The sequence below is a fragment of the Mesocricetus auratus genome, unplaced genomic scaffold (assembly GCF_017639785.1).
Source record: "Mesocricetus auratus isolate SY011 unplaced genomic scaffold, BCM_Maur_2.0 Super-Scaffold_100014, whole genome shotgun sequence".
NCBI lineage: Eukaryota > Metazoa > Chordata > Mammalia > Rodentia > Cricetidae > Mesocricetus > Mesocricetus auratus.
In genome coordinates, this window is record NW_024429197.1 from 43,241,363 (window position 1) to 43,263,918 (window position 22,556).

Genomic DNA, 22,556 nt, shown 5'->3' on the forward strand with positions numbered 1-22,556 from the left:
TACCAAGGGTCTCACCTTTCCACCGGCTTCTCTTACTGGACAGACTCAAATGCTTCCCTTTCTCTGAGCCCTGGGTGAAGGCAGGAAGAGGGAGGCTTTGCCTGGAATGTGAGCTATTTTATCGGATGCATTAATGAGTTTAGCAGAAGCCAAAGCATTTGAAGGCAGATGCACTTTGCCATCCTTTGTCACTCATGAGTAGAGGAATTTCAGGCAAAGAAAAGGTCTCTTTGTCCACAACTGTAACTGGCCAGTAGTTAGAGACAAAGGGTCCAATTGCAATCTGAACCCAAACAACTATTAACAGCCTTCCATTCAGCAGCCTGGAGAACAGCAGTTTCCAATGCAGAGCTTGTGGCAAAGTGGCTTTTCCTGGCTTTTGACTAGCAGGGACACATGACTGGAGGATGACCCATTTTCACAAAGGCTGGGGCTTTAGTGCCCAGGCTGTGCCCAGGTCACATCTGCTCAAGTGCCCTTTTTCCCATTCCCTGAACTAAAGCTGGCTTCTAGCCTCCTGCCTCCATCCAGGTGGGAAGTAGCTTTGGCTAACTGAAGGCTGAAGAGTGGGACATCACAGCAGATTTCAGGACTGTATCTCATCTGAACCATCCAGCTAATCTGGCTTTTGTTTCTCTCTACTTCACTCTTCATGGTCAGACCTTGGAAGAGGGCAGGCATCATCAAAGAGTAACAAATGGAAGTTCCAGAAATCCAGGTCAACAGAGGATCACAATCTGGTCCTGTTTCTACCTGACTGCCTGATTAGGGAAGTCAATTGAACTTACTCCCCTGTCCTCTGTTTGTCTGACTGCATTGCAGTCTAATATCAGCAGTTAGGGAGAATTAAACGATTGAAGTATGATTCCTACCAACACGCTAGACACTTGGCTAAGGGGAGCAAAGCCCATGCTTTCCAGCATTCTAGATTACCCATAATACTACATGCTGACTTGTGCCTCTGTCTACTCTTCAATAATTCAGGAATAGGTTTTCTATTTGATTTCATCTATCTGATGTGCAGCTATCCATTGAGGCTGTCATTTGGATAAAGATCACATGTGTAGAAATCTACGTGACCTGGAGCAGGAAATGAGATCTGATGAGACAGTTTGAGCCCAGACACCAATCTGCTTGCTATGTAAGAAACACAGTGGGTGGAGTCATGAAGAATGGAGGCCAGGGTAATGTGAGCTCATCTCAAGCAGGAGTTGAGACTGCGGACAGCATCCATGCTCCCCTATTTCCCTCCCTTTATTCTATGCTTACACTTGGTACCTCATACGTGGTACCCAGCAATGGGTACTGGCGCAGGTACTAGTCCCCAGGGGACACTTGGGAAGAAGATGAAGAATGCTGAGGGTACTGGATCACAGAGAGGAGTCTAGGTCAAGGTTTGTGCCACTGGCAGGGGTCCTCACAGAGAGCCTTTCCTGGAACCCCAGGATCTCCTCAGGTGCCAGTCTGCCACTATCCCCCAACCTTCATGCCCATCCAAGATACACAGTGCATGTCTTTATGATCAGAACCTCGATTCTTAGGCTCTAAGAAGGAATCTCAGCATCTGGAGCCCCTTGGGATTACAAGCTAAGTCTACAGCTAGACCTTATCCACAGTATGTGGGATGGGGTCTGCTTTCTTTTTTCTTAGATAGTCTAATTCCTTGCCCTGAACTGCATAGTCCAAAACTGAGCGAAGTGCCCACTATGCTTTTCTCACTCAGAGCTCTTATCACACTGCATTTATTGTGTCTGTCAGCTGTTTGCCTTTCTGGGGAGACCTTGAGCTCTGCAGTGCCAAGGTCATGTTTTATCCATTTCTGTATCTTCAATATTCATCACAAGCCTTGGTTCAGAAGTACTCAAAATAGATGGCTAGATGCTCAAATTAAGATCTGTCCTTGCCAGTCTTGGTGTCCTGTTCAGTAATGGACGTACCTGAGAGTCATTTTCCCCATCACGAGGAGACAGACTATACAGCTTGAGTCACCATCACTGGACCCCCTATCTGCAGCCTTCCTTTAATCTGCCACACCCATTTGCTGGCATCCCAAAGATGGCATCGGCCCCACTCCCGCCCCGTAATGCTTACCAGTAATGTCAGCATGCATCTGCACGAAAAGGGGGTTCTTGCTCAGGCCTCCACATAGGAAGAGGGTACTGAGAGAGTGGCCTGCTGCCTGCATGGCCTCAATGATGAAACGAGTCCCAAACTTAAAGGAGAAAGCAGAAGAAAACATTAGGATGGTAGTGAGAGCAAGTGATCAGGAACGAGCGCATTTGCCATGGGCTTGGCTTGGAGCCTGGAGCTCTGTGTGCCCATCCTAGAGAATTGAGCCTTGGAGGTCATGCCAATTGTGGTCCCACAGCTGATTCATACAGGGAATTCTACCCTCGGCCTGCCTGACTCCAAACCCCTGCAGTCACCATTTGCTTCTTTCAGGAGTAATCCAACACTGAGGTGTTATCCCAGCTCATTTCTTTACTTTTTATTTCATTTTAATTCTTTTCTTTTGAGATTATAGTATAATTACATCGTTTCTCCTTTCAAACTTTCTGATATACCCCTCTTGCTCCGTTTCAAATTCATAGTCTCTTTTTCATTAATTGTTACATGCACATATGTAAGGGTGTGTGTGTGTGTGTGTGTGTGTGTGTGTGTGTGTGTGTGTGTGTGTGTGTGTGTATTTGTTTTCAGGGCTGAGCATTTGATGTTGAATAGCAAGTTGATGCGCTCTTCCCTCGATAGGACTATTCCTCCTGCTCCTAGAATTCCTTAGTTGTCTGTAGTTCTTTGTGTAGGTTTGAGGCCTTATGGGCTTTCCTTATCCACTTTGGTACGCCCATTGTTGTCCTTGTTTATCTTACATTTGGGCAGTCAGTCATTACCCTCTAACATTCCTAAGGAGACAAGGCCTAATAGCAAACTCCCTGATTCTTTGGTTCTTATAAGCTTTCTACCCTGCCTGCTGCAATGCTCCCCGAGCCTTATGAATCAGGGCCCTTTCTAGCGCAGTTCATTCAAACAGCTGATGAAAGTCAATTGTGGCCCAGGCCCTTTATGAAATGCTAGCAATGGGCTCATTGCAGTGCTGCTCTGAAATGATCACTCACTGACACACGGGAAGGTCTTCCTTCATCACACTGGAATTAAAGATACTTTCATTAGGAAAGTCGCGCGCACACACACACTAACAAAACCAACAAACAACAACAACAACAACAAAAACTCAGGCAACATAACTAGGAAAATATGCAAAAGATGCCTTTATTAAAACTGCCTTCATTAGCTCCTGAAACCAGGTAATTACGTTCTAATAATGAGGCCTCTGGACCAGCATCTACTCCAAGCCAGTCGTTAGTGAGCTGGGATGACATGAAGGGCACACATTATTGTTGGCTCAGAGATTTACTCAAGCCTTCTGTCCCAATTTATTCTTGAAATGACTTACCTGTTGTGGGATCCCTGCCCGGGTCCCATCACTATTAGCCCCCAAAATAACACACACAAGACACTATACTAATTATGAAGTTGTTGGCCGTTTGGTTGGTTTCTTATCAGCTAGCTCTGACTTGATTATTAACCAATAATTACTAATATATATTTTATTATAAGAACTTATCTTTTTGAGGACGCACTCCTAAGCACCTGTTGCTCTCAGGGGATCACATGGCGATTACTCTCTTTACTACATTTCCAAGAATCCTCCTAGACTCTTGGTCCTACCTATCTTGCTTCCCTATTGGCCAACAGTGCTTTATTGACATATACACAGAAGGACTTCCCACATCACTTACCCCAATTCCCACCTTGCTGAGTTTACTTTTTACTCAGTAGATCTGCTATGGTTTGAGGAGAGCATACAACGTTAGGGCCATTATGGTGAATCTTAATATATAATTTGCAGTTTGGGTTTGGCTATTATTTAAATAGCTGTAACCATATTTTTTGATAACCAAAAACTAGAATCTCAAATTTCCTACTTTATTTAGGGATATGGATTTTGTTTTTAAGTTAAACTTTGATATGGCATTAAGAAGGAAGACATGAGGTAATGTTAAGAAGTGGCTCTGAAGAAAAACAAGGAAGAGAATATTTTCAGTGGACAAAGAGATCTCTGAATGTTTAGAGAAAGGGGTTTTGGTAGATGGCAACACTGTAGGTATGAGGATGGGTGTGAGTTGCTGGTAGATGCAGGGAGGGGGGCAGGGCTAAGATATGGAAGGCCAAAGTGTCTCAATGAATGGTGAAGCTGCAAAAGAGGTACTGAGACATCATTATAGTTTCTAGTAAACATGTGTTATTGAGAAGTTGGTATACAGGGGGCAAGAGGAATTAGAAGTTTGGCCCAGGTAAGAAACAAGGTTTGGGAAATAGACAGCATACTTCCCTGTTTCCAGGTTCTGGGGGTGGAGTCTAGGTAAATGAAGTTTCCCTTGATAAGGGTCCCTACAGGGATGGCTTCCCTGGCCATGAGAGTCCCTAAAAAGGAGGGAGGTTTCAGAGAGTGATCTGGGGCCTCAGGGTATAACATCCCCACTGGTTTACAGCAAATAATGAAGCACTGTGGCATCGGGAACAAAGGACACAGAGGTCTTAACTGTTTGTGGACATTGCTCACGAATCTGGTGAAAATATGGATTCAGTAAAACTTGGGCCTTCAAAAAGTATCTATGGTTGTACTGTGTTTGAAAAATGAAACATGTTGTAGCATACAAGGTGACTCCTTGCCTACTAGGCATTGGAGATTCTCTCTAGCTGCTCCTCCTTTAGATTTTGGGGGACTTGAACCTCAGAAAACAATGTCACAAAACGGGACTATGAGTAACTTCCAGAGGTCAATGGATGCTCATAAGTCCATCATGGATCGTCGGAGGCCTGGCAGTTCTAGGCCACTGTGATCTGTTCTAAAGATTGGGATCTACACAGATGAAAGCATGAGCTTTGACCTTAAGAAACCTTAATCTGACAGGCAGTTCACCTCTTTCTCCCACCCAACCTAAGGCTCCATTCTCATCTACTAATAGGACAAATAATACCATATTCATTCGGTTGAATGTGGCTTGTTAAAAATGGTAACCTGAAAAAAAAAAAGGTATGGCCTGAGACATAGCCTGGCACCGTAGCATTTCCCTTACAAGCTCACAGCTGCAGTCACACCGAAGCACTTACAAAAGAGTTCTGGCTACGAGGCTCACTAGGCGTTCTGCTGGGCATGTCAATGTCATCTGTAATTTTAAGACAAACTAGAAACCTGAACATGGTTAACCCCACTTGGACCATGTGACTAACAGTCTATAACTGAGGTCACTGCAAAGCACATTGCTGGGAAAGGAAAGTAAGGACCTGAACAAGAGGCACTCCCTTCAGAGCTGTGACAGCCTGTCTCCCATTCCCCAGGCTGGCAGCTCTTTGCAGGGACCTTCCCTTTAGTGTCCCAGACTCCACTGTGTGAAGACCCTCCCTCTTGAAATGTCTACCAAAGGGCTTTGTGTGGAAAATGCTTCTGTGCTCACCTTTCTGGAAAAAATGTTTTCATGGAGAAATTCAAATTAAAATTAGGCGATTCCAAGGGGACACAGAAGCAAATGCAAATCAAGAGACTTCAAATGCAAATAGTACTTTTTAAGGGTCTATTCTGAAAAGAGAACTACAGACAGACAAGCTGTGGAGGAACCAAGTGGCTGACAGGTTTTTCAAAGAAGCCAAGCAAGAGAGAATTTTACTGCATGGAGGGGTTTCCCATAGTCTAGCTAACTTTTCTCTCTTTAAATTCACTCCATTGCTACAGAGTGTCAATCATGGATATTAATATAGAGGAAACTGTTTCATTTAGCAATAACAAATAGGTGCTAAGGCAATATTCAGGAGGAAGGAAACAATTTTTTCCCAAGCTGAACATTATGGGAAAATATCTGTTATCAAAATGCTTCATTAAAATGCACATTTTTTGCCTAGGAAATCAGCACACTCAGATACTTTTTCAACAGATGGGACCCCTCCCAAATTTAATTGACTCTACAAGAAAGCTTTATCAGGAAATCTGTCTTAAAATGTCTTCCCTGCATGGAATTATAAAGGCCATTAAGACAATAGATAGAAAAAATAGGATCGTTTTAAATGTATGCATGGCTCATTAAGTGTAAGATTGATTTCCCAAATGTGTGTTACTTGAGAAAACATAGCTGGCTCTTTTGCCCTCCTCTCCTGCATGCATTATTAAGTTTAATCTTTTGCATTCCTGGGCTTCCTGCTGCAATGTTCTTACCAGGAAAAGTAGCCTGTGAAAAAAAAATTCCAAGCCAACTGAATGATGTTTTCTGATATGTGTTAAGTAAAAGCTGCTCTGGGAATGCCTGCAACCTTATTTCACTCATGCAACGTTTATGAAAAGATCAAAGACAAACACACCATGACAAAGTGGAGAGAGCAGGAACTGGGGTTGAGATGGACACAGGGTCCCATTCCAACTAGAGTGTGCTAGCTGGGAGACCCTGGCAAACAGCCTGCCCTCATCAAATGTAAAGACAAGTCCCTTGGCTCACAGGGCTGCAGTCTTAAGGTCTGGACTGTCAAAGCACTCTGGTGTCTGGCACAGAGTTGCAAGTCCCCTGAAGGGTTGAAGATCTTACCACTACGGGGGTCATGCCCTTGACCTCTCCTGTTTAGGTTTATCTTTCATGTCTACCTCTCAGCATTTGCTCACAAGGTGTGAGCATTCTGCATCTCTAGTTTTCCAGGACTGATCATTTCAATAGAAGTTATGGAGTCAACTGTATTCATAAGTCAAACGTTAAAATAACCTCAATACATCTTAAGTTTTATTTTATAAACTGTGGGCTCTCTACACTGCTCTGGTATATATGAACTACATTGCAATGAGCAAGTTAGTTTTCTGTACTAAGGCTTGGGATTCAAGTCAATGGACTGAGGAACATATTATCAATATATGATTAAATACTTTACATTTAATACAGAGCATTATTTGTGTGTGAGGGTGTGTGTGTGTGTGTGTGTGTGTGTGTATGTGTGTGTGTGTGTGTGTATCAAATAGTTCCAAATTATATTCCAAATTAGTAGTATCATGACAATCTTCTTCATTTCAAAGCATGAGTACTAAATGTCTTTCCAAATGATTGACATGCTTCAGTTTTCATGTTCTATTCACCTTCTCCATTTTGACAGATGTCAGATGGGGTTTTTGCCTGCTTCTTTTGCTTGTTTGCTCATAGTTTCCATGTAGAAAGCAGTTTGATTGGTTTCCCTGAACTGGTCAAGGTATTAAGTCAAGAGGGAAGTTGCTTAAGGGAGAAAGAGTCTGGTCTACAGTCTACAGGAGCTGTGTGGCTGAATGGGCAGGTTCCATATGTCTCTGCAATGACTCTGCAGAAGAGATAATACTGTGGCGACTAGGGAACCTCTGTTCTCAAGACACACATGGCCCGTGGATAAGTATGAGCACTAATAAAGTACTTCTGTTGGTCATATGGATGAATCTGCATCTGTATATTAAAAATAGTAAGATTATACAAACAGGTGTTAGGAGAAGATAATTAGTGAATATCATGTATGTCTATTCAGCAGTAACAAGCAAACCAAAAATATTTATCTTATCTCAGATTTAGGGTGCTTGGCTCAGATAATAAAGCTTGGGGTTAAGTCCCTAGCACCAATACAAGTCATGATAATAATAATTAATAAAAAATAAAATATGTGAGTTCAATTCCCAATACCCACATTTGGCTGCTTACAACTACCTTTCACTATAGCTCCTAAGTACAATGCCTTTTCCTGGTACTCCAATGTGTCATACATAGACATACATACATACATACATAATAATGAACATTGGTTTAATGAATAACAAATTATAAATCACAATTTAGTAAGCTGAGTTTTCCTTTCTGAGGTTTTGTGGGGTATAGACCTTCTCTAAGATGCTGAAAGTCATGACCCACTTCTGCAAATGCACTTTCTAGTACAGACACATGTGCTGACTTTAGTATTATTTCAGGGTTTAGAATCTCTGGCAGTCCACCAGTGGAGCACTGCTACACAAGAAAATTCCTTTGGCAAAGTCTGAGCTTCTAGGGTTTAGCTTTCACCTTGGAACTCACTTTAAGAGCCTCTTACACTTCAGATTAAATTCTCCCTTCTTTCCTTAATCATTTTAGCCACCCATAACTACCCCAAACCCAAAGTTTCTAAGAAGGCTTACTATTTAAATGAACCTTATAATGAATTCTTTTGTAAAGTGAACAATATTATGTAGTGTGTTAAAGCAAACGTTCTTAACAGCAGTTTTCCAATGGCATGTGTACTTGGAGTCTGCGTCTTTGCTTGTACTGAATTTCAAAGACCACAGGCAAATGACAAGCATGATGCTCAAAGGCATTCCTTTGGCTTTCACTTCAGCGAGTCTCTCATAAAGGCAGGTGAGAACCCTTGTCATCATCACTGTCTGGACAGGCAAATATCTCTTTGTGGCAAGCGCTCTTCTGATTAAGAAACTGCCACAAAAGCATTACAGTGCATCTCAGAGATCTGTGGGTCAGAATATATTGATATCACCTAGTTTTTTTGAAATGTCATTAAAATGTCTTACAGCAATGGCTTGAACAGTGGCCAGGTAGAGGATGGCAAGATCATCAAGGTCCTGAGACAGTGTCAATCCAGTGACCTATAGGAAAGAAGAAAAGAGAAGAATGAGGGACCAAAAGCAGCTGCCGTGGACAGAGATAACTCCCACAAACTGTGAGCCTGTTCAGACGTACTTTCTGGCTGCAACAATTTCATATGCAAATCCCTTTCTTGTGAGCTGAATGTGGAATGCTTACTAAATTATTTAAATTTCAAACTTGGGGAAAAATATTCTTCCCCTACACCAAAAAATTCTTTGTCCTTGGATTAAACCAATCCAAAAAAATTTAAAAATAAATGAATAAAATCTCTTGTAATATTATATTTTATTGTTTAATACAAAATTAAATGTGATTAAAATGTTATAAATAAATATCTCCTGTGGGTTATAAGAAGTAAAAAATGTGAACCATTGTCATTTGACCATAAGAAGACCATGGATTCAGCTTCTGTCAAAACTTAGTGTAACAGCACCCAAGGGTTATTTGGTGTAAATAATATGTCTCCTACAGATGTCATACCTACTGAGGGATAATTTCGGATCTATGGGTTGCAAGGGAATCCCATTAAAATCAATGAGAACCATGTAAGCAGGTCAGTTTCTGTGAGACTCCAGAGGTGAAGGTATGCTGGATGTGGGTGCAGTCAGCTCTTTCACAGCCTCCCATTCGCACCTCTCTGTGCCAGTGTTCTTATGGAATCTCTAGAGAGGGCACAGGCTGATACATTGCTCAAGTCTATGGACATCAATACCTTTGTTCAGTGAAGATAAAAGGGAAAGGGAGCTCTCCGTGCGCATGTGTGTTTGTGCATTATGTGAGTCTCAGGACAACATTTTGGTTTTCTTCTTTGGTTATGTTGGGTCCTGAGGACCTAATCCAGGTCATCAGACTGGGCAGCGAGTGTCCTTATCCAATGAATCCTCTCATTGAGCTTCACTGTAAATTTTCACACTATAAAATTAATTTATGCAATATGGGCTGCATGGTGTGAGCAATAGAGCTACAGCAGGTATGAATATGTAGTCCACATTAACACTGAGGTGAGTAGTTTGCCAAGTACCCTTGGCCTTCCTTTCCAGCCTTATATGATTAATCTCCAGATTCCTTCTCTAACCACTAACCACGACATTCTATTGCAGGGCAAAGGCACCACTAGGAGAGCTCTCTTCCGTCCTTTCTCTTTCATTTCATCTCCCAAAGCCTTTTAAAGTCTACCTGCTTTTGCCTTCTCTGCTATTCACTTCCTTAATTTAGGCCATGAACCTGTTCTTCCTGCTCACTGAAAGAGCCCATTTCTAATTTTTCTCTACAGTAGAGCTAGTATGATTATTATGTGCAAACCCGGTCATGTTACTCCCCTTCAAAGCCTAGCACCAGTAAGGGAAACTGAAGCATAAGACTTAACTCAAGGTTAGCTTAAACTATCTAGGGAATTCAGTATAACTGGTACTACACAGTGAAATTCTGTCTCAAAGCAAACATACATGTATGCATACATAAATACATATATACCATACCAGCATCCTCCCCACCCAGAACACTACCAAATAAACAAAAAAGTCTGGCCAACTTGTCCTTGTTGCCTTGGCACTAGAGAAGGAATGCAGTTTGTACATATACACTTTTCCGGTATAGCCCCTGCTCGTCCCTCTAGTATCTATCTACTCTTGCTTTCCTCATGACACAGGACATGCTCCTGCTGTCCTGAATCATCCATGTAAACTGTTGGCTTATTCCTGGCTGATATCAGGGCCATCAGGTAAGAACTATCTATTTGACTTCAACACACAGGAATATTGAAAGGTTAAAGTACAGACCAGAAAGGAATTCTGGGACCCTCTTTCCAAACCAATCATGGCAACTCAAAGGTCCTTTGCTTCTTCCAAACACCATTCTTTTTCCTAATATCTGCTCACTGTAGAACAACAGCGGGACATTTACTGCTTGTCTTCTTAAATACTCACAGGGATGAGAGGAACTTTATTCTGTAGCCTCAAGAAAGAGGAAGTAAAAAATCCATGTTGAATAACTTACCGATGTTCCCTGCATCCCTACTCTTGCCTTTCCTTATCCTAGGAGTGTTTCTCATGAGACTGGGGTAAAAGCAGGTTCCTGGAGCTCACCTTGTGTGAATAAAGACAAGCCATCCCATCTGGCAGGATGAAATAGATGCCAGCCTTGCCCCCAAGCCCCGTCCAGTGAACACACAGGGTGAGCTGTCTACAGCACAGCACACAGAAGCCTGGGTTATGGTCATGTGCTCACTTGCTCACCCCTGCTCCTCATCTAGTAGGGCAGCTGCTGCGGCCCCTTCTGGAGCCAGGTCAGTAGGTTGCCTCCTGGACAGCAATAGAAGGTGGATCAGGTCATGATCATCTGCACAGCAGACTCACAGGTAGGTTTAAAAGAACAAATCCAGATAATTTGTGATATTTGGGGGTCCATTTTGTGTGTCAGAGGCATTTCCTTATCTATATTCACTGGGCAATCTAGTGTTTTATATTATAATATGACTAATGTGGCTGGTTCTGACATCTTTCTCAGTCACTAAAGTCCTGAAGGCATAAAAGACTATGACATACTTGTGTTTATTATTTAATATCTAGTAAATACACATAAGAACCTTCAAAAATCATTAGTGTTTGAGCAAAAAGATTTCATCATCCTTTCTGTAAATTTCTAGTGCTTCCCGAGAAAAGAGACACTTTTCTTCTAGAAACTAAGACAGATTAATCAATGGCACCAAAATTTAACTCTGGAAGCTTGACAGTAGCTGCAGAAAAAAAAGGAAAAAGAAAAAGAAAAAGAAAAAAAAGAGCAATATAATTCTTCTCTAAAGCAAAGCATGGCCATCAGTCAGAGAGACAGCATCCTTCTTGGGAAGGAGTTGTAGAAGAGGTTTATTGGATGGAGTGTTAAACAGGAGGTATGATACATCTAAAGAGAGGCAGCAAACACAACCCCAGAGCCCCCTCCAGCATTCCTTCATATTAATACCAGGACTGTTGCTGCAGTGAGACTCTGTGAGACACAATTCTCCCTGAAGCAAAGAGACACTGTGATCTGAGGCATTACTTCCTTGACATCTCACCTGATGAGCACACAGAGACCTCAGAGGGGCCAGTAAATCCATTTCATTCTGTCAAATACTAGGGATCTCAGTCCTGGCCAGGCAAAATCAGTCTGTGATGGGGCTTTCTATGAAATGTCTGCCATGTGGACCACTCAGGAGGATGAAGAAGTCTTTAAGGGAATGGTTGTGAAATGTGAGTTCCAAGGAATGCCAGAGATGCCCTGGAGGTGTGTGTAGATTTGTTAGTGCTTCAAAACCTGGACAGGCCAAATGAGCTGTATGATTCAGTTGAAGGCTGTCTGGCCCTTTTGATAAGAGGAAGCTGAAAGGAGCATGAGTGGAAAGAGTGTGTTTATAAATATGTATGTGCTTATTTTGCATGGGATGAGACAGTCAAGTGCATGGGGAAGCCCCATGGGAGACTTGTGATGGTATGCACATTTTATTTCTTTTGACTCTTGTTTAAAAGGGGAACTATAAGAGAAAAGTACTTACTTTTCTTACTTAAAGTTGCATATGATGTTCAAAAACATGCCAACAACTATAGTGGATCAGTGAACTTCCTAGTTTATAGACACAAAGTACTATATAAATGTGTTTCTTTTTCCTATAAATTCAGTGTACATGAATAGAAAGATGGTAAGAATTATAGAAGGATATCTGGGTTTACATTTCCAGATTTCTTCTGACTCGGTGTATAGCCATGTGTGAATTGTAGCACCTCTGCAATTCACTTTTTCATCTGCAGGACAGGGCTGTAATAACCCTTAGTATTTTTGAAGACTAGAGGAGATTGCATCTGAAATTTCCCTTATTTACTGGTATGTTATACTGGGTCTGTAAAAGCTAGATACTCCTTTAGCTCTTATAGTGCCAGCTATATATACAAGAAAAACTTAAAAGGGTTCATTTTCTTTTTCAACTACTAATAAATGTTCACTTACTTTCTTTATAATTATATTAAAGGTTTAACACCTCCCCACCCCCGTGATACAGAAATAAAGCACTTCCTTTGATGTTATATAGTCACGCTCGGATGTGAAGGGGGGTGGATAAAGGTTGGTGGTTGCTATGGAGAACCCAGTGCGAAAGGTATGCTGTTGTTAGTCCTGCATCAGAGTGCTACAGGTACAGGCACTTCTAGGGATATGGAGAAGCAGTGTATCCCTAACAAGTGCCCAGGCATAGCACAACGAGGAATGTTGGAGAAACCTTAGACATTACAAATGACCATGTCCATTTGTGTTGTAAAATGGAAGTATAGGAGCTAAACTCCCAGCTTGGACTTAGCTTCAATATTGCACTATTCAATCATGGTGTACACTTGGGTACATCTCTTCACCATCTTGTCATTCGTATTGAGTGCAGTTTTCTTGGGATTCTACTCCAGATTTACTGAACCTTTGATGTGGGCTGACAACTTGCACTTTAGCAAGAATCTAATGCACTAAATTGGAGGTATGGGTGCCCCAAACCTTGGCATTTTATTACAAGTTCATAGGTTCCCCAAATAATTCAGATTAGTAAGTATATAAAAAAGAGCCTTACTATGGAGCCTGCCCTGTATCAAAATCCGAAACTTGAATTCTTATATGAACCCACAAATAGATGCTTCCGCACAACAAACCTTTTTGATGAAAAAGTATTATGCATACTGTATAAAATTACCTTTAATCTCTGTATATAAAGTATTCACAAAACCTAAATGTAGTTCAGGTTTGAACCTTGGTACTAACCCCATAATACCCCATTAGATACATTCATACATTCTAAAATTCAAAATTTTAAAATCTGTTTCTGGCAAGAACCAGTAATTGAGGAGTAATAGTAATTTAGTTACACTTTCCCTCCAAGTTGTTAAAGGAATAAGAAAAATTATATATGTTAGTTACAAAGGTGTTTTCTAAGGTTTCCTGGAAATTGTCAAAGACAGGGCAGATATTCCAGGTCCCCGGAGCTTGAGGGGGGTATCAACACTCAGGGAATTAACTGGAAGCTTTCCAGAACACAATAAGGTTTTCTGAGGAAGACACAGTTGGTGAAGGAGATCAGAGAAAGTTCTGGAGAGGATTTTGGGCAGGTGGGGTTGGAGGTGAGGGAATGACTTTCTAGTGGTCTACAGAAGCCAGGGAGGACTTCTATGGAACCAGAAGGAACTAGAAGGCTGGGAGGACTCAGTAACTGTTGGAGTCCAGGCAGACACTTTACACGACTTAAAACTCACCCAGACTTGGGAAATGGAGATGAATGTGCCTCCGTTTGGGAGGAAGAATCAGAAAGATTTCTGTGCTCCGGTTACGCAAACACTAATTTATACTCAGCTATACAGGGACTTGGCAGAAGCGATCAGTTACTGGCTAGCTGACCTTTAAGGGATGTGATTATCCTGATTTATCACATGGGCACTGAAAAGCAGAAGAGGAAGGCAGAAGAGCTCATGAAGGCTGAAAAAGAGGAAGGCAGAGTTAGAGGGCAGGAGGCAGAAACGAAAACCAGGAAAGCTGAAAGCATGAGATGGATTTGCCCTCATCTTGCTGGGTTTGAGGGTATAGGCAGAAGGTAACAAGCCTAAGAAAGAATCTAGAGAAATGGTTCTCAACTTTCCTAATGCTATGACCCTTTAATGCAGTTCCTCATGTTGTAGTGACCTCTAAGCATGAAATTATTTTTTGTTGTTACTTTATAGCTGTAATTTTGCTACTGTTAGGAATCCTCATGTGAATGTATGCATTTTCTGATGGGCATTGGGGTCATGACCCACAGGTTGAGAAACACTGGTTTAGAGGGTAAGCAGGAATCCTGGCTGTCCAAAGGGAAACTATGATCTCAGTCTTACCTCTGTTGGGATTAAGTTCAGCAACAATTTGAAAGGGCTGGAAAGTATTTTTTTCTAGGGCCTTCCAGTAGGAGCCTCAGCTTTCGGCCATGTGAAAACTAGAACAGGGACACCGTGGGGGAAGAGGCAACTTGTACTTTTGAGCTGTGGAACTCTAAGTACACACTTTTACATTCACGAACACACATATTACAATGGAAGGATGGGCTGACCCTCTTCCAGGGACCGTATTCCACTACTGCTTAACTGATGTGACACACTGGCAGTTCCCGCCTTCTGAGGCTCAGTGGAAGCCATTTGGATGTGCACATGCAAAGCTGTTCTCCATAGCTGTCCTGGCCCCACATGCTGCCGCCTAACCCTGTCTCCAGTCTCTTGTCTGCCTGGGTGCTATTCTTGGTCCTCAGGCTTTCCTTAGTTCTTCCCAGTGTTCACTTCTGTACCAATACAGCAGACCCCACATGACAGCCCACTGGCTGGAAAGGCCCACTTTTGATCTTACTTGGTGTTAAATATAGAAAGAAAAAAGAGTTATAAGTAGTGGTTCCCAACCTCTGGGTTGGGGGCAATGACCCATTCACAGGGGTCACCTAAAACCATGGGAAAACACAGATATTTACATTATGATTCATAACAGTAGCAAAATTAAAGTTATGAAGTATCAATGAAAATAATTTTATGGTTGGGGGTCACCACAACATTTATCTGTATTAAAGGCTTACAGCATCTGGATGGTTGAGAACCACTGAATATAAGAAAGAAAACTGGTTCTGTGACGAACTGAAAACAGAACAGAAGAGTGAGTAAACAGCCAAAGCCTTGTTACTTCAGTTTTATTCTACTTTAAAGAATGTGGGGGCTGGAGAGATGGCTCTGTGGTTAAGAGCACGGGCTGCTCTTCCAGAGGACCTACGTTCAATTCCCAGCACTAGCAGGGCAACTCAAAGCTGTCTGTGACTCCAGTCCCAGGGGATCCGATGCCCTCACACAGACATACATGCAGGCAAACACACCAATGCACATAAAATGAATAAATACCTGAGAATGTTTGTGGTACAAATTTGAATTGAATGGGTTCTCATCCCAACTCTACTATTTTCTCCACCGGGTAAGCTGCTCACATTGCTCAATTCTCAGTTTCTCTATTTGTTTCAAACATCAGTATTATCTGCAAGGGTTATTGTAAAGACTGGCAGGGAACAAATACAAAACCTATCCCAGGGCCTGGAGCATCAGGCCCCTAAGAAATAGGCCTTATTGGAAAATATCACTGTAAATTAGTCATTTCAGTAAGTAACAGATTATCTGAAAGCCAGTTCAGTAATACTGAGGATATTAATATTTGTCACAGGATTTGATTTTTTTAAGTAAAATCAAGGTATAAAAATGTCTCAATAGCACTGTGTTAAATAACAACAAAAAGTAACGTGTTTAAGGCTGCTCCAAGTCTCACCGTGAGTCACTTACAAACTGCTTTGGTTGGCTCAGGAGCTTTCTGCTCCATCCTCTATCTCTGCATCCCAAGAAGGCACGTGGCACCGGCTTTTCCTGAGTTCTTGCAAATTCTTAGCCGAGTCCCTGATGATGCAGAGACCTAAGTATCTCTGGCTCTGGCTGGGATCGAGCCCCTGCCAAGCCTCCCGGGACTACCTAAGCTTTTGTAAAGCTTCTTTCCTGACTCAACAGCCCATGGAGCAGTGCTCAACTTCCCACAGTCTGAACTGTTGATGGTACCCTACAGTTCATGAGAGAACTAGAATGTAATTTCCTGCTCAGGGCTGCGTAGTATTCCACAGTGAAGCAGAGGAAATACAGTGCAATCAACAGGGAATGCGGTGTGTCTGCTATGCCTTCATGGCCTGCTATATCTCTGAGTCTATTTAAAAGCCCAAATGAGTGTTTTTGGAAAATAATGTAAACAAATACCCTAAATGGCCACCATCTAAACAGAGGTTATACCAATTTTGGGCCTAAAAATCAGTTACAAACAGGGAGAAAAAAAGACTTTCAGAAGAACTATTGCACTAGCCATTGTGTAGGGTCTAGATTCACCTTCCCTGTTGTGTGGTTGAGAAAACTGTAGGCCAGAAGAGAACACCCATGTCCAGATCCACATGAAACCACATAGGATTCCATATCTTGTGACATACTGAGTCAACAGCAACTTCTCTAGCTGGTCTTATGGCTGGGGACAGCAGTGACTGTTCCAGTCAGTTCTAGGGCTAAGGTGCAGATCTACAGCTGACTGTTCAAGGTTCAACAGTCACATATGGAACCTCCCACCAGGGGCCACTAAGCAGGTCTTACAGATTTAGACTCATTAGTTGCAAACCCAAGGTGTGCCTGCCATTGGGCAAGCATTTCTTATTGGAAAATGACCCTGGAAAGAAGCCTGGGCTAGGCTAGTCCAGATTCACTTTGAGCAGACTGTCCTCACACAATGAACCTGCCACTGTCCCATGCTCAGTATTTTCAGGTTAAGATGCAAATACTGGTGCAATTTCAAAATACGTTCTCTCCACTTCTTCACAGTGATGAACAGACCTCTCAATCCTCCATTTGGAATAAAAACCAGCACACAATGAAATAGCAGAACCAACCCCCAAATAATGAAATCATCGTCTACAATGCTTAGTTACGTCTACCTTTGCATGTGTCCATCCCATTTCTTTAATTTTAAAAACAAGCATTGCTGCTTTTCTCCTGCTCTTCCTCCTCCTTCTCCTTTCTTCTTTTGAGCTGGTTTTGAATTCCATATGTAGCTGAGGATGGCTTTGCATTCCTTATCCTTTTGCCTTCCTCTTCCTATCTCTGGGATTATAGGTATAGACCACAGTGCCTGGCTAAAAGCAAGGATTTCTTTTATTTCAGAAGGAACTATAGCATCACTAGTCTTCACAAGATGGCTATTAACTAAGCCTCTGTTTCTTTTACATAATGATTAAGCCAGCTTTAGCTATTCTCCTTCGCTTATCAAGTAAAAAGGATAAAAGGGTAAGTATCTACTTACTCCAGATATGTTACCAAATTCCCCCTCCCTTGGCCTCCAGCCCCACTTTTTCAGCTGAGTGTTGCAGGATGACTGCATGCACCATCAAAGGAAAGAGCAAGCAGCTAGCTCCGTGGCAGGGAGATAAGTGTTGCCAGAAAGCAAAGAAAATGATATTTCTGAGCATGACGGGATGATATCTGGCTCCTGTTCTGCCCTTACTTGTGAGCATAGTCACTGAAGTAGAAACATATAACCAGAACTGATAAATACTTCTGAAGCCTGAGCAGCCAGGTTGAGAAGGAAGGCTCAGCCATGATGAAGAAGAGGCAGGATCAGAGCTTAACTCAAAGACCATGGTTAGGGTAGAAAGGAAGGATGACTGACAAGGTTGTGACAAGGGGAGCATAGCAAGGACTAGGTTGAGTATGCTCAAACCTAATGTGCCAATGTGGACTCCCTTTTTACAGCTCTCAGTGCATGTTGCGAAGTCTAGCACTGTGCATAAGGCCCCTCATGGGGGTCCACGAACCCTAAAAATCTAGGATTTACACTTCCATTAAAACTTTACTCCTTCATGACCTCTGATCTTGAGAAACTCACTGATCCTCCTCACTTGCCAAAGAAAGACTGTAATAACTCTTTGACCCCAAGGCAATCAATTGATACGGGTGACTGACCTCCAAGTAAATAAGCCACTTACACTGTGCTTTTCTAATAGGGTAAGTTTAAAACAGATGCTAAGTCTTATGACAGCTCGGGTTTTCTTTCAGCCTTCATTGTTTTTGATGCCAGTTTGTTTCCATTATTGCAGTTTTAGTTTTCTTGTGGTCATGCTCGTTTCCCTTTTCTTTCATTGAGTTGTCCCTTCCTCCAACTTCTTCTCAAATGCAACTATTTGTAATATATACATTTCGTGTGGATACGGAGCTCAGAGGACAAACCATAGGAGTCAGTTTTCTCCTTCCATTGTGTGATTCCAGGGGGTTAAATTGAGGTTGCCAAAGTACATGCAAAAGAAGCTCAATTCTAATTTAAATAAAAAAATGGAAAAAAACCTGTAAAACATAAAACAAAAACATTCAGGTTGCCAGGCTTGTAGATTTCCTCAGGGAGCTGTCTCACCAGCCATCTTCCTATAAGTTTTGGCTCTATTTCACAGATATGGAAAAACAAAAATCAAAACAAAACAGAAAAACATACTGTGTATGTCAAGATAGTAAATAATGTTTAAGAGGCCTTTGTTGCATGCTCAAAGTGTCATTTCTTGTTCCTACTATGCCATGTTTTACCTTTGGGACACCTTTTATGGCAGCTACATGCATGACTTTCCAGAACATACTCTTGGCTTCATTAACTGTGTATGTAGATTTGTTGCTTCTTATTCACAGACAAATCCTAGTTTAACAGAATGCAAATACTTTCCTTTATATGTCTTTGTAATTTGAGGCAGATCACCACTGCTTGGCACACAAAGGAAACAGACCCTTCCTCCAAATTCTCATAACTAAAAAAAGAGATACTGACAAGTAGAGAGACTGATCCCATCTGCCTTTGGCCTGTTCACTCTGCCTTCCCTTAACATCAACAATACCCTGAGTGTGGGGATCCTGTCTAGTTACTCTTACACATGCTACCAATTAACTTTACTAAGCACACTAAAATCAGCGTGCATTTTAATTTACTTGGACATTATTAGTAGTATCAAATACTTATCATCTGTATAGTCACAAACAGAAACAACACAATAATTTGCTATTAGCAAATTGTTCATTTGCTAATTTTTCTGTAGTGATAAATGGCCTCTTCATTATCTCCAAGCAGCCATAAATTACTATTAAGTACATACTCAGCACATACTCAGAACGAACTCCCTGCGGTTCAGATCTCAACAATATTGTCCTGACAATATCAGTTGCCATTAGGATGTCACCGCCAAGCACTTTTCCCTACCCCTTTAAACCTGCTCCACAAATATAGGAATGACTGCACCTTGTTGTACTGGCAACAATGCTCAGCACACACTAATTAATTAACTACTAAACTTGTGCATATGAGAGTGTGTATGGTATATGTGTACCAGTGTGTGCAGGTGCATGCAGATGCCAGAGGACGGTATTAGGCTCAAGTCTTCTGCTCTATCGCTCACTGTCTTATTCCTTGAGGTGGAGTCTCACTGAACCTGCAGGTAGGCTGGTAGAAAGCAGGTCTCTATGCCCCACAGTTCTGGGGTTGTGGCCTGGCCTGTGGCCTGGCTTTTTTCAAAATATGTTTATGCTGTGGATTTCAACTCAGTCCTTAAGCTTTGGGTATTTTATTTTATTGCAATGAGTATGGACAATAAATGTTTTGGGAATGAATGCCTGAGATATAGGACTGGCAAACCGATAAAGTATGCAGTAGTAATGTGGGCCCTAGTTAGCACATGAGTTAGGGAAACACAGTGCAGAGTCAGGCAGAGGATAGAAAACAATTACAGAAGAATTTCAGTGGTGAGCATGTTTGTTCTGATGTTATTCAAAACTGAACTGAAGAGAGGACATGTTGGGCATTTAGTGAGAATTGCCTTCCTTCCGTCTTGTCTATGTCCTCTTTTATCCTTGCAGTGTTATGATGCAACTTCCTATAATGATAGCTGCTACATGCTGAGCCCAGCCAAGGACAGTTATACAGGCAAAGTGCTGCTAAGAGACATCAAACAACACAAGAGGTGTGTTTATAGGACAGTAAAACTCCTGCAAAAGCAAGTACACCGGGATTTATGGATATAACTGGGCCTGTGCTTCCCTGTGAGAAGATCCCTGTGCAGAGCTCATGCTTACTCTTCTAATGCAATGGGACCACTCAGAACACTCCACTGACTCCTAGATGTACTCTGTGTCTGGCCAGGCAGATTACAATATTCTACCGCTGGTTATACTGAGTTCTTCGGATGCCAGGACTGATTTTGAGAAACAGATAAAAAAAATGTCATGAACCATGATGTAAGACAGTATGACGAATGTCGGTAAGGGCACTGCTGCCAGTCTGTGTCACTTCAGTGCCATGACTGGTTTACCATGTGGCCTGACTCTGTTCTAGAGCAATGTTAAGAACTGGTAAAAACAAAATCTTGAACTTCTTTAACTTGGCTTCAGGCATTTGTCTCTCTTGTTAAGACCTTAATATTCTCTTTACTTACATAACTTGTGTTCCTTCTGACCCATCAGTTTCTAAGTGTTGATTATCCGAAAACAGAGTGTAGCTGTACCCTCCTTGAATATTCCTCCTCGGCCTCCACGGGCAAATGCAGAGACCCAGCTCACTGTTTATTTCACAGACATGCCTCATGGATTCCAGGCAAACATACTCTTGACTTACCCAGTTTCTTATGATTTTCTTTTATGAACAGAAGGTGGGACTATGTGGTCAACTATGTAATAAAAATGAGTTTTCGAACTTCATGGTGGTATCATAAAACTGCTTTAAACGATCCTAATGAGCCTACCCACAAACCTTAAATTCTAAATTCTTGAAGTCAGTAGACCTGACCACTGTTAACCCCGCCTCCTGAACACAGGCGCCATTGGCTCACAGCCTCCATTCTCACCTCCCATTTTGACTTTCTTCCACTCCATTTCCTAGACTTAGAATTCATGGCTGCTTATCTGGCCTCTTAGAATGGAAACGTACTCTTCATCTCTAGATGTAACTTGCTTCATCCATCTCCAAGCCTGGCTCTCACTGTTCTCAATAGCCAAACTTCTGGCAGCCACCGGATCCTGCTGGCTTCTTAAGTGCTACACTCAGGTGGAGGGTGAGCTTACCCATCAAGCTCCTCCTGGGCTCTCCAGGAGAGTTCACAATCTCTATATTGAAAGCAGTCTTAAAGATCCTTAGAGCTTAACTCCATCCCCCAATATGCTATTAATTACACTTTACATTAATGTTTAATCTGAAATTACGAAAATTTGTTATAGGCTCTAAACCACAATGACTCCCAGGCTTGTCAACATGAAGCTATGGCAAGTGGGACCATGAGTAGTAATGTTTACCACTGAGGTACCAGGTGGCCTGGAGACAGAGATGGAAAACATGACTACAAATCGCTGTAAATGCAAATATGACATAGGCAGGACTTTCAGGCACACCAGGGCACAAAGATGCAGCAGCAGCTGAACACAGGAAATATGGCTTTGAATGTGCTCTGAATTGGCTCAGAAACAACAGTGGTCAATAAATTTTCCCTGGAAGCAGCAGCAACCTGACTATAGCAAGACAACTGAGAAAAACCAGTCCCTCTTGGCCTGTTTTCCTTACTGTTCCCTCTTTTCCTTTCTCCTCACTTTGTTTCTTCCAAACTTTGCAACCCTTTGGCTGGCCTTCACCTTCGTGCATGGACTGACTTTCACTTACCATGCCCTTTAGAGTCAGATCTGCTAAGGGAGATCGGTTGCCATGGAAATCTGGCCAAACATGTAAATCAACAGTGAGGAAACCCACCGGCTGAGCCTTCTTAATCAGATCCAGGTGACTGTTCAAATATGCATATATACTCTGGCATCTGGAAGAGAAATGGATTTTGATTTTAAAGGAGAGTAGGGTTGAAGAGCAAATTATTCTGCAGAAAGAAACCATTTGCACTTCCAAGTCAGACCCAGGAGAGAAACAGCTCCCAAAGCTTCGGCAAGTCATTTACTCTTGTAAGAAACCAGCCAGTGCTCTCTGGCATCCTCCGGTCCTCACCAAGCCAGGGCACCATGCCCTGGAGAAAGGGGAAAGGCTTGGTGTCAGAAGACACTGGCTTCACTCCTGGTAGGGGTGTGAGCATGAGACAGTTAATCAAAGCTCTGGAATTGCCCTCTTCTCATCTGTAGAAGCATCTCACAATCTTTGTCCAACTTACGTCATAGGGTAATTATGAAGATCAAAGACCATGTATTCAAACATTCTGTAAACTGTAGCATAATATGGTACATATGCAAAGGATTTATTAAAATCTGTCTCCCTAATTATAGTAATAATGATGACCTGACA

General features: G+C 42.0%; 1 protein-coding gene across 7 annotated transcripts in view; it reads right to left on the bottom strand.

Moving 5' to 3' along the window:
* The window catches only part of Fggy (FGGY carbohydrate kinase domain containing), a 407,006-nt gene that overhangs the window by 81,332 nt on the left and 303,118 nt on the right, over positions 1-22,556 (bottom strand). For 6 of the 7 annotated variants that reach the window (XM_040757148.1, XM_040757147.1, XM_013116463.3 and 3 more), the window contains 3 exons: positions 21,936-22,083; positions 8,606-8,680; positions 2,092-2,212 (listed from right to left, as the gene is read on the bottom strand). In XM_040757148.1, coding sequence (XP_040613082.1) covers positions 2,092-2,212; positions 8,606-8,680; positions 21,936-22,083 — 344 coding nt within the window. The remainder of the gene's footprint in view (positions 1-2,091; positions 2,213-8,605; positions 8,681-21,935; positions 22,084-22,556) is intronic. The other variant, XM_040757146.1, reaches the window with a different exon arrangement.